At 47.0% G+C, this 19,775-nt stretch overlaps 1 protein-coding gene across 7 annotated transcripts in view; it reads right to left on the bottom strand.

The window, feature by feature from the left end:
* Positions 1-19,775, bottom strand: part of RAPGEF2 (Rap guanine nucleotide exchange factor 2) — a 219,872-nt gene that overhangs the window by 145,626 nt on the left and 54,471 nt on the right. For all 7 annotated transcript variants that reach the window (XM_064486607.1, XM_064486656.1, XM_064486708.1 and 4 more), the window contains exons 2-3: positions 9,733-9,803; positions 4,521-4,577 (exon numbers count right to left, since the gene is read on the bottom strand). In XM_064486607.1, the coding sequence (XP_064342677.1) occupies positions 4,521-4,577; positions 9,733-9,803 (128 nt within the window). The remainder of the gene's footprint in view (positions 1-4,520; positions 4,578-9,732; positions 9,804-19,775) is intronic.

Raw genomic sequence — 19,775 nt, 5'->3', positions numbered from 1 at the left:
CTGGCAGAGTCACTATGTGAGGGAAAGGGGACAGGACATGGGAGAGGAGTAACACCCTGGGAGGGGGCAGCTCTTCCCCCAGGAGGAGGAATCATTGGAGAGGAGTAACACCGTGGAAGGGGCAGCTCTTTCCCCAGGAGGAGGAGGAGGCACCGGAGGGAAGCGTGGCCACAGGAAACCCGGGGAGTCTGAGAACCGAAGCAAAGTGGGGCAAGGCCGCTGGAGGAGGGGAGCATGGAGGGAGGCATAGAGGCGGGTCGCCCAGCAGAGAAGTGAGGACCGGGGACAGCTGTTATGCACAGGAAATCAAAGTCCCCGAGCGAGAAGCCCGCCAGGCAGAGTGGGTGCTGCAGTGGGGCCTGGGGGCCACAGGTCGAAGGATGGAAACGAAAGGCCTGAGGAGGCTCAACAGACCTCAGTGTGGCTTTTTAAAATAAAGGAGCTACCTCCTGTCCTGCAGGGAGGGGAGATAAGCCCCTTAACCAAGTGCTATGGAAACTGTTCCAGAACCAAAGCATCCCGCCCCACACATGTGTGGGGAAGGGGCTGCGGTTCAGCCGGACACGTACTATAGTGTAGCTGCGTGTGCGTGTGTGTGTGTGTGCACACTCTAAAACCACAAGTCCAGTGGTTGAATTTCTGACCCAAAGGTTTCCAGCACTTTAAATGCAACTATAGATGAAACTGAAATGGTGAGGATGGCTGGCCATTTAAGAAAAAGTAAAGAGAAAGGACAGACCTGTTAACCTCATTGCTTAAATTCTTGAAGAAAGAGCTCTCTGAATTAAAGTCCCTCTGGTTTGAAATGTCTATTATTCCACTTAGAACTTCCCAGCCAGCAACGCCCCTCCGCGAAGCAGACAACAAATGAAAGGCAGGCAGAGGTGCCTGGTGCTCTCCACGGTGTAAAATAAAGTTCAACTGATTTTATCTAACTCTCCAGTGTCAACAAATTCTAGGTTCTACATAGGCAATTCCAAACTCGAAAAAGTCAATTCTCTCAGAACCACATCTCTTCCTGGATCCCAATACAATTTAAAATGGCATTCTGTCATCCTGTGTAGGTTGAAACAGTAACACTGTGGGAGTTACAGTCACTGCCCTTACTCCTTTTAAAAAAAAAAAAAACGTTTCAAGCAGCTAGAAAAACTGGGAGAACAAAACGTAAATTACCAAAACAATGGATATGCAGTGGCAGTGATGTGGGCAACAGACATGTCTGTCCCTCAGCCTCACAGCTGCACGGAGGGGCGGGCGCTGTGACCACTGCTTCCATTTTACAGGTGAGAAAAACGAGGTGCAGAGGTGGATCAAAGGAGAATTATATTCACCTGGTGCAACTGTTAAAATCACAGGCTTAGAAGTCACCAGCACACAACACAACAAGGAAAATGAATACTCATCTCTGGGCCGTAAAACCAAATTCTGAAGGTCTTTGATTTTCCGACTGCACTGCGTTCTCTGAGCTCCAGGGAGGACAGGAATAGACTGGCCATCTCCCCCAGGCGGTAACAACAACAGGTCCCCAGAGAGGGGTGGTGCTACTCCGCCATCACAGATTCATACCCACCGCAAACACAAGCCGTGTCTGATTTTTCGGAAGTACACTCACACAGACTGCTAAGAGCAGAGACGTGTCTGTTCAAGGATCACGGAGGAAGACTCTTCAATTAGCCTTCAACACAAGATTGGCCAAAGACTGGGAATCTGATTAAGTGAATCTATGATCCGTCTCTGGAAACTTCTGGTCTTACGAAACCGCCATCTATGTGAAACGTAGACGTTTCACGGCTTACTGACACGGCCACCTAACTCTGATTAGTCACCAATGAGCAATTACTACAGTCAAGTCTAACTGCGGGCTGCAGCCTGATGCGTTCGATTTAGTATTAGCCAAGACATGTGAGCAATGCTGATGATGCAAAGCTCACATTCACTGCCTGACTTCTAAAAAAAAAAAAAAAAAAGGAAGAAGAAAGCAGGTATATTTAAAACACTGCAATTGAACTTCCATTTACATGAATAATAAATGGTCTGGGAAGCTGGGAAGATGCAGGAAGAACAGCTGAGGGGCTTCAGTTGCCACCAGCAGCCCTTGGGAAGGCCGGCCCCATGGGAGAGGTGGTCCTTACCCCGTCAGCACACAGCATCCTTTTTAATGGCATGAAGGCGGCTGGGAAATGCTGGGGATTGGGTAACAGCAAGGGCTGCAGAACTACAACATCTGGGCCCAAACCCAGACCCCGCTTTGAGCAGAGAGACCCTGGGTCAGTTCCTCATCCTCTCCAAGCCTCAGTGCCTTCACCTGCAAAACGGGGTGATGGTAACATCTACCACCAAGACAGCCACAAGGGGTGAGGAGATCAAGGCACAGGAGGCACGGATTCGAGTATGGGACGGAGGGCGTGCTTGTTAAGTGCCTGCTGGTACCTCTTCACCACCACCCCAAACCATGATTCAGGGGGAAGGGACAAAATAATACAAAGCTGATGCCTGCTGGCACTCGACTGCTAAAGTAAATGTCTGCAATATTCTCCGGAGATTTCCCACCCTGCCATCAGTACACCCATTCCACTGATGGCTTTTCATTGCTCCTAAAACAGAAGATTCCAAGTTATTTACATCTTCATTCCTTCAAGAATAAATACGTCAAGTGCATTTGGCCTTGGTTCTCTCATTACCAGTTATGTCTTGGTTATTTACAATTCTTCCACATTTGATGTATGTTTTCTAAGCCCCAGAAGATTACTTACAACCGCCTGCTAAACAGCCAAAGAATCATCCTAGCTCAGATCCACCCACGTCTTCTGCTAAAGTCCATCCTGACCCAGCCCCGTTCCTCCACCTCTGCCCAGTTGCAGCGTGGCAACCTCAGACTCCTGCAGACCCCCCCCAGACCTCCCTGCCCATCCCCTCCGCCTAACCCACCCTCTGTGCTCCAGGAAGACCATCTTTTGAGGGACGAGGGGGGCTCGGAGGCATCTGATCCATCATTTTGCTCCTTGAAAATGGACCACCCAGCTACAGATTAAGAGACTTAAGATATCAACCAATGAACAAAGTGTGCCAAAAATGTTCTGAGGCAAGGAAATGGGAATACTTTCATGATATTAAAGAGTTATTAAGTTTGTGATAAGGCCTTTCTCTTTTACAGATAAGACACCTAGTGTAGCAAGTCAGGGTGAAGGGAGGCATCTGGATTTCCCGCGCGGTAACCCGTCTGCTGGAGGCTGGGAGCTGGGTAAGAGGCGAGCCAGCACCGGCCGTCCGCGGACAGTGCTGGCAGCGGGTGCATGGGGCAGGGAACTGTTAGTCAGCCGTCCCAATGCTGCCAACACCCGGAAACTTCCATAATCAAATGTAATGCAAGAGGGAAGCCACTCATTTCCAGCTGCCTACAAGACTCGAGAATGACTTCTGAACGACACACTCACAAGCAAGTGTGACAGTCGCCTGCCCCCTTCCCCGGCCCACACACCACCCGCTGCTCACGCCAAACCTGCCAGAACGTTCACAGCACCAGGCCAGGCCCCTTCACCTCCTGAGTCCCAGCACACGGTCCCTCCTGCCCGGGCGGTCTCTCTAGGCCCCCAGACACACTCTGAGCCCTGGTTCAAAGGGCCTCATCTCCGAGACCCTCCCCATCTTCCTGAAGCCCCCCTGCACTCACCCCTGACCCCAACCCCCAGTTATTCTGGTTCCTTAGCATTTCTTCTTCTTCTGGTTTTCCTTTTTTTTTTTTTTTCCCTATTTCTACCCCCACCACAAAGGATTAGAGCCTCCTTAAAGGCAGAAGCTGTTTTTTATTTTTTTCAATAAATATTCCCTATAATTTGCACGGAAAGCAGTAATTACTTAGTAAGTGCTTTGAAAACCAGGAAGGAAAGTCAACAGAACAACAGTCACTCACGGCAAACAGCAGTGACCACACAGAGGCCCAGCAGATCACAGCGCCCACGCCCTCAGCACACCAGCGCTCACCTGCTGAGCGCTCACCGCGTTCTTTAAAAAGTCAGCTGTCATTTTTTCAAGGCGTACGTTACACACCTTGAAAGAAATAGCATCATCGTTTAAAGAAGAAACTACACCCAAAGAGACGCGGGCAGCTTATTTGCCTGTTTCTAAAAGAGAGACGAGCTGACACAGGACACTGACGCTATCATTACGTCTCATCTGGCGTGGTCGTGAGAACATGTATTCTGTCCTGTTGGAAAGACTATGCACTATTTCTCATTCCACGATGATAAAAGTCAAAATGCCCCATCATGTGAAACAGCATCTCGGAACCACACATCAGGGAGACACAGGTACAGACGAGAACTTATCAGCCAAGGCCTGTAAACTCTCCCTTTGTGACGGCAAGCAGCCGAGATGCTTCCCAGCCCTGAATTAGGAAATAAACGTTAATGCAGAATTAAGGCATTGCTGACGTGGCCAGCTGTTCCTAAAGCTTCTCTGTACTTTGAGGAAATCATTTAGTTGCTGCACCACACAATGTACAAAAAGGAAAAAGCACCTACTAGTACAAAACTTCATTTGCTTCATGTCTTTCGTATCTCACAGTTTCACACATCAATCTGTAAAACAAAAAATAGACATGAGGTCAACATCTGTCATGAAAAAACAGACAAACAGTTTACGAGTGTAAATGAGACATGCCGTAGAAAGTGAAGATAAACTTATATGAATAGTCACAATCATTTATTAGCCTCAAGACAAGTATTTTTGGTGCCTCGGTTAACAAAATAAAATAAAATCTGGTAAATTTTATGCTAACAAAGAAACATTTTGTTGGACGTCAACTTCACCATGTTTATTTTATAGGGAACAAAATTGTATGTGTTTTATATTTTGTAAATGACATGTGGAAAAATTAATGTTCTCCAAGGTAAACAGAAAATGAGAAGGAACCTAAAAATTAGAAAGGAAAACCTATTCATTTAAAAAGTGGTAACGTCATTCGCAGGTCAACACTGATGTGACTTAACAGCACGGAATTTCAGACAAAAGTAGGCTTGTATTAAAGGCAGCACTGGTATGGCTGACGACCAAACGGAGGCATTCCAACTTAAAGATGTCATTTCAGCTGATTCACCCCTGAGGGAAAAAATCATGAAAGTTACGGAAAACATGAATCAATGTTTAAATATTTAAAATTATCTCAAAAACAGCATCTTCCAAAAGCATCCAATTATAAGCCCAAGTAAAATTTCCCAAAAGCACAGACACGCCAAAGAGGAAATAACCCTTCCTTCTCATGGAGGCACTAGTAAATGGAAGAGGCGGCTGCAGAAGTGGTGGTTTCAACAGCACCTCCGTCCTGGTCAGCGGGGCTCCAGCCCCCGGCCTGTGACACACTGCTATCAACACGGCCACCTTCCCTCTGTCTGCAAAATCCAACGCGTGCCACACACTGTTGCCTCTTCACTTGAAGACAACTCTCTGGCCCTGCTCTTCTCATCCCACCTTAGAGACCCCCCTTATCCTCTCAGTCCCGTCCTGGACACATACCACCTGAATGTCACTAACTCCAGAAGGCAGCAGCAAACCTTAAATCCACATCATCTAGCTTTCTTTCACGGACCGAATCATACTCATTCTTCACAAGAGAGGATGACAGACACAAGTAATGGGTCGGAAAGTCCTGGGTCTTAAATCATGTAGCAGGCTCTGCCTCTTCCCTGGATCTCGTTCCTTCTGCGGTGGACCCTGTGCTCCTGCCAGCACACTGCTCCCCACCAGCCACTTCTCCCTCCCCCCGTATCTCCGCCTGTAACACAGAAACACACCTTGGAATCACCTATTGTTGAGAGGAGGGACACTCCTGACCCTACGTCCCCTCCAGCTACTGCCCAATTCTGCTTTTCCAGGGACAGAAGCTCACCCTTCACAGAGGCCTACATACTCTGTCTCCACTCTCTCACCCTCCTCCTACTCCTCCATCATTTGGGCCTTGAAACTCAAAGAAAAATCTCTAAAAGTTACCAGCGTCCTGTTACCTAAATCTTTTCTGATCTTGTATTAATACCACGTCTCAGCAGCATTCGATGACTTCCTTTTCCTTAGAGCATCACCTTCTCTAAGTCTCCTGGTTTCTAAAGATTACCCGTCTCCAGGGACCATCAGCCCTCTTCCCCTCGGCACCCCATGACCTCACTCAGTCTGTGGTTTTACATTTAATGCATAAACTGATGTCTGCCGAGGCAACGCCCCACCCCTAACCTCTCACCGTGACACCCACTCATCTCAACAACTACTCCTGGCCGTGTAATAGCCAATTCATGTTCAAACGTCCAAGACAGACCTTGAGCTTCTTCCCCAATGATCTGCTTTCCCACAATCAGAATCCAATTGTTTAGACCAGAAACCAACTTGGAGTCAAGTCCCTAACTCCTGCTTTCGTCACATCTCACCCTCTGGCCACTCCTGTTTCCCAAATGCATCCTCCCGACTGACCAAGTGCACCATCTGCCCGTGAAAACCAGCCTGAGTCAGCGACAACTCGCGACAACTCACGACCACCTCTCACCCGGACCATGCACACAGACACGGAGTCACAGCATCACACCCCTCTACTCTGAATCCCCACTGCCTGCAGTAGGAAATCCCAACTCCCCGTCCTGGACCGCAGAGTCCCGCACTGCCGGCTGCACACAGCATCCTACGCTCGCTCGACCGCGCCGAGCCCGTTCCCACCGCAGAGCCTCCAGGACCCATCGGTGCTGCGAAGACCTTTGCCCAGCTATGCCACTCAGACGGTACCTCCTTTCGACCACAGAGTCGAAGCAGCCCAGCGCCCAGTCTTCCACTGCCCAGCACGCCAACACACGAGCACAACGACACGGCCTGTCCACCTAGGTCTCGCCCGCCCACGAGGAACCAGCTCCGGGGTGGCGGGCGGCCCCTCTCCCTGCTGCGTCTAGCGGACCGCGGGCATGCCACCAGAACGGGCGACCCCACCAGTGCCTCTCACCAGTGCCGTCAGAAAAGCGTGAAGTCGTCCACATGACGAGGCTCCAAATAAACAGAAAGTACCAAAACGCCTTTTTGTCTTTCAACATTGTTAGGGAACGTTTTATCAAAAGCCTATTGATGTTCCCTGAATTCCTAGAGTATATTCATCATGATCGTGTGTGTGGGCGCGCGCGCGCGCGCGCGTGTGTGTGTGTGTGTGTGTGTGTGTGAACATCTGTGAGAGACGGAGTCCAGCCGCTTCTTGTTTCCAGCTCTGAATGGCCCCAAGCAGCTCCTCTGCTCGGCATAGTTTTGGCTTCCACTCCTAACTGGGGTGTTCTCCTCCCCTCTGGTAAATATGCTGCTTCTAATTCACGTGGATTAAGGGAGTAAACATTACAAAAATAATGCTGTATGGAAAAAAACATAGTTTTTAAGTGAAGATCTGAACATCTTTACAAGGCACAGAGTGTGTGCTCTCAACAGCCACACGGCCGACTGACGGCACATCAGAAACTGCTCAGGATCAGTGCACGGCTTGCACGTGGGGGGCCCCACAGGGCACGGAGCAGGGCTTTCAAAGAAAAAAGCCGCCCCCTCTGCCAAGAAGACCACTGTGCCACTGCCCAGCACTGAATAAACAGACTTTGAAAGTCTAGATTCGGAGCTGCTTTTTTTTTCTAAAATTAGAAAACTGCATTATGTGGAAGTCTTAACTGCTCTCCATTAATCCCAAGGGTAAAACTTCTATTTATAAAATCCAAGGAAAATAACTCATCTAAATAAAATGTATTTTTTCCCAGAAATGGTAGTTATGACAAAGCATTCACCCAAGTCACTGAATTTATCTGCACTTCCTTTCTTGCTATGATTCGCTTTGATACCCTGATCTTCTCCTAAAAAAGGACTTACATTACTTTTGGCTGATGTTTTCCATAAATATGAGACAGAAATGACTTTTCAACACAAGCCAAATAAACGTCCCACAGGAGCCTCCCTGTAAGCTCACGCCCACAACGTTGAAGCGTCTCCAGAACACACTTCTGAAGGTGTGGACACACTAACCTACACTGTGGAAGTAATCAATTATTTCTAACCAAAATTAACCTTTGAAACAGCAGAAAAGTGATGGTTCTAAGGCTGGCTGGTGGGCATACGAGACTTCAGTGTATTGTCTCTACCTCTGTAATCTTGAAAATTTGCATAAGATGCATTAAAGTTTTCCTTTTTCTCTTGCGTAGAATTACTATTACCTAAATAGTTTTATAGCCACATATACTATAGACACATTATATAATCAATACACTTAAATTTTGTGCACATGGCAATGACACACATTTGCATATTAATAAATCTGCATTTGCAGATTAACCTCGTTCAGTTAGACAGACAATTGGTGGCACAATTTTTTCTTAAGACAGCTGTCATCAAAAACATAAAATGAAAGACACTTTGAAAATTATTGTTGCTTTAATTTGAGCCATCTTCTAAATTCCCAATGGTGTTGCCCTTTCTAATAAAACTTGCCTGAATTTTTAAACACTTAACCCACAATCTACTTTAATCTAAATTAGTTTCATTAAAAATTTAATCTTAGGAGCATTTAATCCTCTTGACACTTCATCACTTAACAACTAACAGGAAACTGACATGCTCACAAATTAATTAGTGTTTAAACAGTAAAGGGGAAATACACAGAAAAAGCACCCCTTTCATAATTAGAGCCTGCTGCTATTAAAACTAGCAGGAGCTGGAGGAAATCAACCCTTCCCATGACGTCCTAGTTGGTCTTTATACGTAAATCCATCTTCCCAAGGTCCTTTATTTTCTGTTCCAGTTAGGGTAAAATCACTGCATTATATAAGATGTTTTTGATTTTTTTAATTTAACCCCAGATAACCATAAACAAGGCTGCTGTACCACCGCAGAGTAGAAGTGATGAGATTTTTATGTGTGGACTGTAAAAAAACAACTGTGGTGTAAACTGTGTTTCCCAGAAAAGGGCAGTCAGCCTCACACAATGAACATACTGCACACAGAGATCTAAAACACACCACACTAGTGAGCTGGATCATTCTTTGAAGAGTTAGGAACATTCTGGTTTCTTAAGTATCTGCGCACTAAGAAGTAGATTTGTATTTGCCAGGACGGCAAATAATGCTCCATTTTTTGGTATATTCACCAAGTGGTGTTCCTCACTTTAGGTGGGGAGGGCGAGGGGGAGGGCCAGGGGAGGGGAGAGGTTATCACTATGGCAGAAATGTCAAAAAGTTCTGTGGGTATACCTTATAGGGCCAAGTATGGACACTGGATGAGTCAGTGTTTTCATAACTTATCTTTAATCCTACTTCTAAATGACAATAAATGATCATATAAAATTCTAGCATCCTGTTACTGTTCATCTTTTTTTTTAAATTGAGTTATAGTCAGTTTACAATGTTATATCAATTTCTGGTGTACAGCACAATGTTTCAGTCATACATCAATATACATATATTTGTTCTCATATTCTTTTTCACCATAAGCTACTACAATAGCTTGACTGTATTTCCCTGTGCTATACAGTGTAAACTTGTTTATCTATTCTATATATACCTGTCAGGATCTAAGAATCTCGAACTCCCAGTCTGTCCTTACCCACCCCTCTCCCCCCGGCAACCACAAGTCTGTATTCTATGTCTATGAGTCTGTTTCTGTAATTTTATATTTAAGTTCATTTGCCTTCTTTTATTTTTTCCTTTGATCCCACATATGAGTGTTCATCTTACAGTGGCTCACCTCAGCTGATGCTCCCGCAGGTTCGATAAGGCTTCCATACCATGCAAGTAGGAATACACTATTTCCAGATCCTGTTTGAAAAAAGGACAGAAATAATTAGACTTGTCAGGAAAAGAGACTTCTAAAATAAGTCATTATACTTACAGACCAAATTAAAGGTAGCTTTCTTTAAATACAAGTGGTCTTAGACATTAAAAAGAAAAAACATTAAGGGAAACGCTGAACTGTACAAACATCCATCAGCTACAACTGCCTTTGGGACACACACAAAAGATATTAAAATATGAAATAAATGGGCTCAAACTTATGAAAATAAATTCCTCATAAGTTGTTATCACCTATTTTCTGCCTTTAACATCAAAATGTCACATGTAAAGTTTAACTTTTAAAGTATAAATATTTGCCAATTCCATCATTAAATTATTTCCTTAGTCAAGATAAAAATTAATCCATGCTATCTCATGAACTCTTAAACATGAGCATGAATTCACTTTTTTTTTTCAATTTTCACCAAATGACATTTCTCATATGTGGAAATATTCAAATTTAAATATCCTCTTTTAAAAATGAGAGACAGGCCTTGTGTTTCTAGATCACATTGCAACGCATAGGAAAAAGACTCAAAGCTATGCGTGAAAGTTTAGAACAGGTTAAAAACTCCCAGTCCTGTTTACACTCATTTATACGACAAGCCAGCAAGGAATCGGTATTTTTTTAAATTAAGGTATAGCTGAGGTACAATAGTATATAAATGTCAGGTGTGCAGGAATTCGTATTTTAAGGCTCCAATAAATGAATATCTAGCAACCTGTGACATCAAGAATTTGAGTAGATATCTACTCCTCCCCCAAATCTTAAGCAAAGTCGAAAACAAACATATTTTACGAAATTTGTAAAATTATCCTCCTCCTTAAAATAACAGCTCTATTGAGATATAATCTACACCTTTTGGGGGGGGGGCAGGAGGCCACAGCAGCGCTGAGCCACTGCACACAGCCCACCCCAGCGGTGCACGCGCCCCTCCCACGTCCGCTGGCTTGGCCAGCTGTGCCCTCCTCTCCGGGGTGGGGCTCAGGGCTCCTCTCCCGGGGTGCCAGGGAGGCTAGGACTCAAGACTCATCACCTGTGAAAAATTCAGTGCTTTGCTTTTAGTGTATAATCACCATCACAATCCCTGAACACTTTTACCACCAAAAAACTGCTCCCATCAGCACCCGTTCCTCATCCTTCCTTCCCCCAGCTCCTAGCAACTGTTAGTCAACTTTGTTTCCGTGGATTTGCCTATCCCGGGCATTCTGTGTGAACGGAATCCCACAATGGAATTTACGACCCTTTGTGACTTGCTTCTCTCACTCAGCACAGCATCTTCCAGGTTCGTGTCTCTCGTAGCCTATAACACTTTTCCCCTTCTGCTGCCCAATAACACTCCTTTGCAGAGGTACGCCACATTGTGCTTACCCACCCACCCACAGATGGACATCTGGATTTTTCCTACTTTGGGGCAAGTGTAAATGATGCTGTTACAACTCTCACGCGTGAGTTTCTGTTAGGACAGCCGTTTTCAGTTCTCATAGGTATATACCAGCGGGTGGACTTGCTGCTAACTCTGCGTTTAGCTGTTTAAGGAACTGCCACATTGTTTACTTAAGTGGCTACATCATTTATAACCCCATCAGTGGCGTACGAGAGCTCTAATTTCTCCACACACATCCTTGTCAGCACTAACATCTGCCTTTTTTTATTTCAGCCTTCCCAGCTTTGCTCCAAGTGGCGTCCAATTGTGGAGCTGCTCTGCATGTCCCTAAAGACGAAGGATGCAGACCATTTTTCATCTGCTTATTGGTCATTTATACAACGTCTTTAGGTAAATAGCTATTCAATGCTTTGTTTATTTTTTAATTGGGTTGTCTTTTTATTTTTCCACTTAAAGAATTCTTTATGTATTCTGCATAGAAGGCTCTTTTCAGATGTATCATTGGCAAATATTTCCTCCCATTCCCTGGGCTGTCATTTCACTTTCTTGGATGGTACCCTTTGAAGCACAAAGTTTTTAATTTTGACGAAGCCCAATTTATCTATTTTTCCTGTTTTGTTTATGCAATTAGAGTCACTGTTAAGGAACCATCATGTAATCCAAGGTCACCGAGATTTACTAACATCTTTTCTTAGAAGTGCTTCTTCTATAGCTGCTTCTTCTATTGAGGTCTAGGATTCATTTTGAATTATTTTCCACATAACATAAGGTCAAAGGCCAACTTCATTCTTTTGCATGCGATGTCCAGCTGCCCCATCTCCCTCTGTTGACAATACGAGTGCTCCCCACTGAGCTGCACTCTCGGTGAAAATCAGTTGCCCGTATTGTGGGTGCCGATGTCTGGACCCGCAGATCTACTTTGCTGGTCTGTGCGTCCACCCTCCCGCTAGCCCCACACTGCCTCCTCTGTGCAGCTCTCCAGCAAGCCTGAAATCAGAAACTGTGAGTTCTCCAACCTTCTTCTACTGTTTTGGGTGCCTTGTGTTTCTGTATGAATTTTAGAATCAGCATGTAAATCTCTGCAAACAAGCCAGCTGGGGTTTTAACAAGGGTTGCACTGAACCTGTAGATCAACTCAGGGAGCACGACTGTCATAACAATATTAAGTCTCCCAACCCACGACGTGGGACGTTTTTCCATTTACTTAGACCTTCTTTAATTTCTTTCAGGAATACTCTGTACTTTTCAGTGTACAAGTCTTGCACTGCTTTGGTTAAATTTAATCCTCTCTTTTGATTAAGGGGAAAAAAGTCTATTACCTTGGGAATACCTTTGAGAACAAGCCAAACTAGACGTGCAATTAGATTTCATATACTAAGGGCACAGATCAGGGACAATGACTCACAGAATAACTATGTAAGGAATCTGAGACCTTTCTAAGAAGGTACCAAGAGGGTTTTCAGCCTAAAATATTTTACTGTACCCCTTAAACAATACTATGATGTGTTAAGGGGGGGAGGACCTCATTTATAATTCTCAAGTGTCCCAATTTAAAATCTATCAATACCAGAAATTTAAAGTGTCACCCTCTGATGGTCAACTTTCAAATAAACTGACAGCCTTTAATTCTATTCATCTGTAGTCTTTGTTATTTCCCACAGACCTTTCAAAAGCTACTTTAAGACTGAAATCTAAAACTAGACCTAGAAATTCAATACAAATCAGAAAGCTAAACAAAAGCTTTCCCACCACCTAATTATCAACGTGTGCACTCCTGAAGCTAATAGATCTTTAGAAGCAATCATACTCCAATTATAATATTCTACTTGCAGGCAAAGAAAGCCAATAAAAAATGTGCTACTTAATGAGAAATGTTCTTTAATACTTTGTAATGGAAGGTCCTTCTGAGTAATCCTAAAGTTCACATTCCATTTTAGATACTATAAATGTGTGTAGTTTCTTGCAGTCATTAAATGGTGAAGACTGCCCTCCCATTTCTGAAGTGCTTACAGCCTGAATCTAATACGAAAGTCTTACATTTTTTTCCCTGAAATACCCATCAACCTGTTATAACTGTCCAGGGCTTAAGATTGCTCCCTCTAAGCAAACAGACAAGCCCATTTACATTCACTTAGCACTCCTCCGCCAAATAAATCTACACTGACCAAGAAAGTTTGTTTCGGAAAGGACAGAAAGAAATAGGATTTTTCGAAAGCTGGAGAAGGGAGAAGTCTTAAAAAAAGAAAAATGACAGAATAAGACTTTGCAAGGTTGGAAATAGAGTGGAGGGGAAGAACAGCCTTCACCCTTAAAAGACCAGAGGCCTTCTGCAGCCGCACAGATAAATCACCTGCACCTTACAGAGTCATGGTGGGTTTTTTGGAGGGGTGAGGGGTGAGTTTAAACATGTATCACACCGGCAATACACAAGCAAGGAGCCCTGTGCAGGGGCTTTGTGCGAGTACTTCAGACACTTAGCTAGACCACGAGCTTCCCAAGTGAATTCAACACGACATGACGACCGGAGCTCCCTCTATCACTCTCAGAGTAAGTCAGCTCAAAGGAAACTGTTTCACATGGTCTGAGCCTCGCGAGCTGGGAAACGCGAGGCGTGGGCGTCATTCTTCCACACGAAGCTGTCACGTGGAAGGCAGTTCGGTCTCGCTAGTTAGACAACTTTATGGATAGAGTCTGCCTAAACCTGAGATCTCTTAGGAAGGAGTGGTGAGAAACTGTCGAGCCGGCGGGGCACACACACGTGTCCATGTCACGTGTCACCTGCAACCATCCCAGGTGTGGGCGATGAGGAAGAGCCAAAAAGCTTCAGAAAAGGCACCGGAGAATCTGACTCTGACGGATGAAAGAAAACAGCGAAGAGCAAGGAAATGAAATTAGAGGAGGGTCTGCGACCTCGCTGCTCTCCAGGGGAGAGCCCGGCAGGCAGACACCAGGCTGCCCGGCGATGAGGGACTGCAAGGAGGGCAGATGGCGCTGACAGGCTGAAAGGCGGTGCTGGGGGGGCACGTCTCTCCTCCCTTCCTGGGGCAGGTGCACCGGGCGGTCTTCTGGAACGCGCAGATCGGGCCTTGGGGATCTTCCTACCATTTTCTCCCACCCTCTCCCCAGGGGTCCAGCGACCTCGCCTTCTCCCCACCCTCCCTCGGGGCACCCTGTCTGCCCTAAGAGCTAAAGAAGATGGAGGAACACAAGCTGGAGTGACCTGCGGGCTGGGACTCTTCCCTGGGGGCTGGCTGTCAGCATCTGCGTTTCCTAGGTCCAAACACATCTGCAGGTGGTCCAGACTTTCACAGCGCACCCAAGACAGATCAACTGCACCAGCGGGGAAGGAAGAGATCCGCGGGTACCAGGGGCCCCTCCCGGCCGCGCTCCCTACACTTTCTGCCCTCCTCTCCCCTCTGTGGCCTTTATTAATACAACCTATGAGTGGGTGAGGAGCTGCTTTCACAGCCAAGGAAATGAGGCAGCTCCCAAGCTAACCCAAAATCTGCCCCACTCGCTGCCTCCCAGAGCGAGTTTCCTCTTAAGAGCAACCATGAAACCTGTGGCCTTCCAGGATTTATCTTCTTGGAATCTCTTTTTCTCCCTCTGCACAAGCAAGACATTCACAGAATGAAGTTACATTTCAACAAAGCTGATGATGGAAAAAAAAAAAAAAACCACGCTGACATGCTTAATCACCGAGAGTGTTCCGACTGTCCTTTGTGTCAAGAAACGTTGGTCTGCAAACAACCCTCTAACGCCCTGCACTGCACCACCAGAGACAAGTCAAAGTCACGTGACTAGGACTGTTGTAAGGGCCCTTTAAAGTTATTTTCCCCCCAAGTTCTCTGGTCTTGGATACAAACAGGAACCTGTTGTTTTAACCAGGAAGCAGCATTTTTTTTTTTTCAGAACAATAGATCTCTTCTAGGAAGGACATCCTTTCTTCAAAAATAGATGTTATTTGAAGGCAGATAAAAGTCATAAAACCACTGTAGACCAGGAGGCAAGAACACTGGCCGGCCAACTGGAATGCAGTTTTCCATGAAAAAGACTCTCTTCTCTCTCTCTCCCTCTCATTTTTTTTTTTTTTTTGGTCCAAATGTAAACCATGTATCAAAACCCAAAAGTACCCTCTAAGTGACTAGGACAGTGGCGGCTCACAGCCTGACAGAACCCTCTGGCTCGGAGTCTGTGAACACAACCCAGGCCCCACGGGAAAGTCGGGGAGGGCTCTCCACCCTGGGCACCCTCCCTCGTAGCCCCTTGTAGACTCACCCCGGACGCAGCCTGACTCGCAGCACACATGTAATTCACTGACAGCTAGGTTTGAATCTCCCTGTTTACCAGCACTAGGGGCTGGCTAGCAACTTACGGTGAGTTTAACATGATCTTTGAAGAGCAGAGGGAAAGGAACTACCCCTCACACACCCCTCCCCGCCACCACAGACTCTGTAAACTGGGGGGGGGGGGCCCACACTGTGTGCTCTACTAGGAGAAAAAAATCCTTTCCCTTTAAAATGAGTTTTGCTTTACATATGAAGCTATGCATTTAAACTATAGTCAGGAGTAAGGTAGCCAAAGGTACAACCTTTCTGTTGTAGGATAAATTAAAAAACAAAAAAAGTAAGACTGATTCCTTTAAAAAGACTGCATCTAACTCATCAAAGAAACTAAAGTCAAGACGGGCTACAGCTGGCAGCCTGTGGGGACAGGAACCAAGGCCAGGGGCCGGGGAGGGGACATCGGGGGGCAGAGGGGACAGAGGGAAGCACCCCCTGCCCCGCCAGCAGCCCCAGGACCAGGAACTGCCCACCCAGGTTACTCTCCCTCGCAAAGACGGGAAGGGAATTTACCCTTCCTGGCCAAAGATCACCGGCAAGGAATCTGAGAGTAACGTCCCGAACGCTGTCACCAAGGACAGTACAAGCCAGAATGTCCCAGGCTCAAGCTTACGTCCACGGCCAAACTAGGGAGGGGCAGACAGGCGCAAAGTCGGCCAGCCCTGCTGTGCCTACTGACGTCGGGGCTAAGCTTAGGCATTTCAGCTGTGAAAGCCCCAATTCTTCTACACTAAAATATGTTTTAAAACCAACCTCAGAAGGACAGTGGGAAGAATATGGGCTGGGGTGTCAAATGGAGCAAAGCCTTCATCCTCACCCCATCGCCGCCGAGACGTGTGCCCTGGATGTGCTACAGGGTGAACGCTCTCTACTCCGCCCAGGCTGTGTCACTGAAGCATAACACTGTAACAACACTCGGCACATACAGACCTTTGAAAGAGTAGCCGATTTTATTACCTATAAGGTCTGAATATAGGAGCGCCAAGAATTATAAAATGTAAACTAGTCCTGGAATTTATGGACGTGGGAATTTTTATAAATCATTGCATCTTTTCATATGTATCTCTATCTCCCCCCCAAAAAAAGTTGAATGAATGATTTTTAAAGGGCACCGGGATGTCTGCTTTACACAGCCAGGTTCTCTACCAGGTGTGCTGGTAGAGTACACACCTGCCAGCACTTTTCACATCTGTCTTGTTCAAGCCGCCTGCTTCCGGAGCTCCCCAGGCTGGCTCCCAGTGAAGCCCACACCAGCCACCTCTGCACCCCTTCCACACAAACGGCCAGCAGCTTTGGGGTCCAGACTAACACAAAGTCCCTCAAAACACACTCCCCTCCCTCTGACCTGGTGAACAGTGCTCGCCCACCCCTGTCTCCCACCTGAGCCCCTGCAGCTCTCACTGGGGCCCCCACAGGTGTGCGGTCACTTTACCTACCAGGGTCCACCCTGTATCTCCTCGGTCAGAGAATAAACGCTCTGAACAAAGGTGCTGTTACCTTTTACCCCTTGTTCTCATCTCTGCATCGGCCCCAGGCAGTGAACCCACTGGAAGCAGAGGAAGAAAGGGGCAGTCCTCTCGCCAGAGTGGGGGTGATGGAAGGCAGGAGCCCCAGTGAACACCGCCCCCAGGAGTAAAAGGGACAGAGGGGACCGTGTCTGCAGTCTGGGTGCCAGGGCCGGGCGGTGCCACCCCCACCTGGTTCGGCAGAGACAGTTCTGCAAATGGCCACCAGGTGGCGGGCCAGCCTGACAGCCCTTCCAGGGCCTGCTCACACGCACAGTCACACGGAGGGGACCCGAGTCTTCACAGGGAACACCAGGGGTCCTTTCTCCTCTGTCCCTAATGAAAGGGGACACAAGGCCAGGGGGCGAACACAGGCCCACCAGTACTCTCACTAAAGTCACTTACTGTAGCATCCCGAACCAGCCTGCCCGCCTCACCCCACCACACACGTCTTGGGAAAGGGCCAGGGCGTTTAAAACAAAATGTCCCATCACTACACTGCTGAGGCGTCTTGTGCCCTTGGTGCCTCATATCCCAGAGGGTGACATCACCTCACCCTTCAGGGAAATGCAAGAAAAAAATCCCGGGTGGAGTGTTCAACGTCCAGGCAAATTCTTAAGCATGCTCTTCAACAGCCAGTCCAGCCCCAGGCCCGGGAAGGATGTCTTTGAGCTCGTTCACGTGCACCCGGAGGGGTGGGCCTCCTTCAGGCTCACAGGTCAGAGCCCAGGCAGCCTGGCGCTGCGCTACTGGTCCCCCGCGACTCTGCCGGGCGGGGTGTCCTCAGCCAGGGGCCCTGGGGCACTGCACCCTCACAGGACATGAGGGCAAGGAGTTCCAGAATCAAGACACAGGTTCCAGCTCTCCTGTTTGACCAAAATTTCCTCGGGTGTTCTTTACAGCTTAAAAAAAAAAGTGTTTCTCAACAATTCCTTGACTTGAGACAAAAGCAATTATAAAGTCATTATGTCTTGAATGAACCACAAAATCACAAAAAGGACCTTGGGGCTGACCAGAGCACACCCTCATTCACGGCTACCCCACCTGATGCTGGGAAAGTCACGTTTCAGGAGGCAGTTGGCGGGGGGGGGGGGTGCTTCCTGAGTTCAAGGAGCAGGGGACTGTCACACAAGAGCCTCCTTCTCTGTCTCCTTCGTCCTGAAGACAATGCACGCGTCAGTGGATCAGTGGCCACAGACATCCCAGGGCCGTGAGATGAGCCGTGCTGGTCACACCCCATGGTCACTGTCACAGGCAAGGGAAATAACCCCATGAGCAAATAAGTGTCACTCGCGAAAGCTAAACTTTCTCATTAGAATAGTCGACACGAGTTGTAGCTAAAAACTCATCCTGTGGACCAAAATAAGGAGACTCTCAAGCATCTAGATCAGCCCACAATTCCTGCTTTGGGAGTCGGTGCATTTCCCCTCAGGACCTTGCACACCACCAGGCAGACCGCTTCCCGGAGTCCACGTCCCTCAGGCAGCAAGGACAACTTGTCGAAACACACCTTCATTTTGAAGTAACTATCTTATCTCAGGCTCTCAGACTGCAAAGTGTGTAGTCAGATATTAATGTCACGTGTAGAGATGACCACAGTGGAAAAGCACCTGCCGTAAACTGAATGCCGACCTGGCCTCTGCGCTCTGTGAATGAGCAAGCAGGCAGAGAGTGACTGCATTTTAAGTTCTCACTGAACATTTGATTAAGTACAACCTGAAAGGCAAATCAGCTGTACACACATGTGCACACACGTGCCCTCCCTCTTGGATAAAATGATGCTTGGATTGTCTTCTATTTCAATTTTTTGAAAAATGAGCCAAACACGCCCCACCCCCACCCAGTTCTCCTATAATGACACAGTTAAAACTCTGGGCTTGGTGTTTATTTCCCAGGGATGGCCTGGCTCTGGTTAACCCTGCAGGAACCCAGCTGGCATGAGTGGGTGGAGGGGACCCCCCCACCTCCAAAAACCCCGGCTGCAGGCCTGGCTCTGCAGAACCACCATCAAGACACTTGAACTTCCAAAGGTGATCTAACTCCAGATGCTCCTTCAACGGGCTGCATTCTGAACCATGCACGGTGCAAATGTCAGTCTTCCTGCAGGAGCGGGAGCTCAGACAGCCCTGCATAACAAAGGCACAGAGGCCAGGGTCACCGAGGACACAGGCTCTTCAACGCCTCTGAGCAGAGAGGAAGCTCTTCTGAATGGAAGCAGGTTTTAAATATAGAAAACCTCACTGCTGCCATTTTTCTAGGACAAAAGACGAAAATAATTTGACATCTGTTTTCCCATCTTGAGTGCTTTACAGAGGAGTGAAACTACCAATAGTATCTCTTATTCTCCAACTTTTCCATTTCTCAAGAGGACAAGAGAAGCAGCTGAGAACATTCCACATATGCAATTAAAGCCTTCCAGCTCTGTTCGTCAGAAATGAAAGAAAACGTTGAAGAAATTTTACGTATGATTCAAAGCTGATCTCTTTCAGATCTGTCCGTAATAGGAGAGGTGGCTGCGAAGAGAAGTTACCTGTCCAACCAGATAAGTGGGGGGTGGGGGGGAGCAGTTACAGAAAAAGAAGCACATTCCAAATGGTGGAGAAGCAACAGAGACTATTAAAATACGTACACACAATTCTAATCAAGCGCTCCACGGGAAGAGCAGCGGGCTGTAGTTTCTGAAGCATCCTGCCTTTCGATCACGTTTCAAACATCTAACAC

Source organism: Camelus dromedarius, chromosome 1 (assembly GCF_036321535.1).
Source record: "Camelus dromedarius isolate mCamDro1 chromosome 1, mCamDro1.pat, whole genome shotgun sequence".
NCBI lineage: Eukaryota > Metazoa > Chordata > Mammalia > Artiodactyla > Camelidae > Camelus > Camelus dromedarius.
The sequence above is the reverse complement of the archived record's forward strand: the minus strand, read 5'-3'. Positions and strand labels throughout refer to the sequence as shown.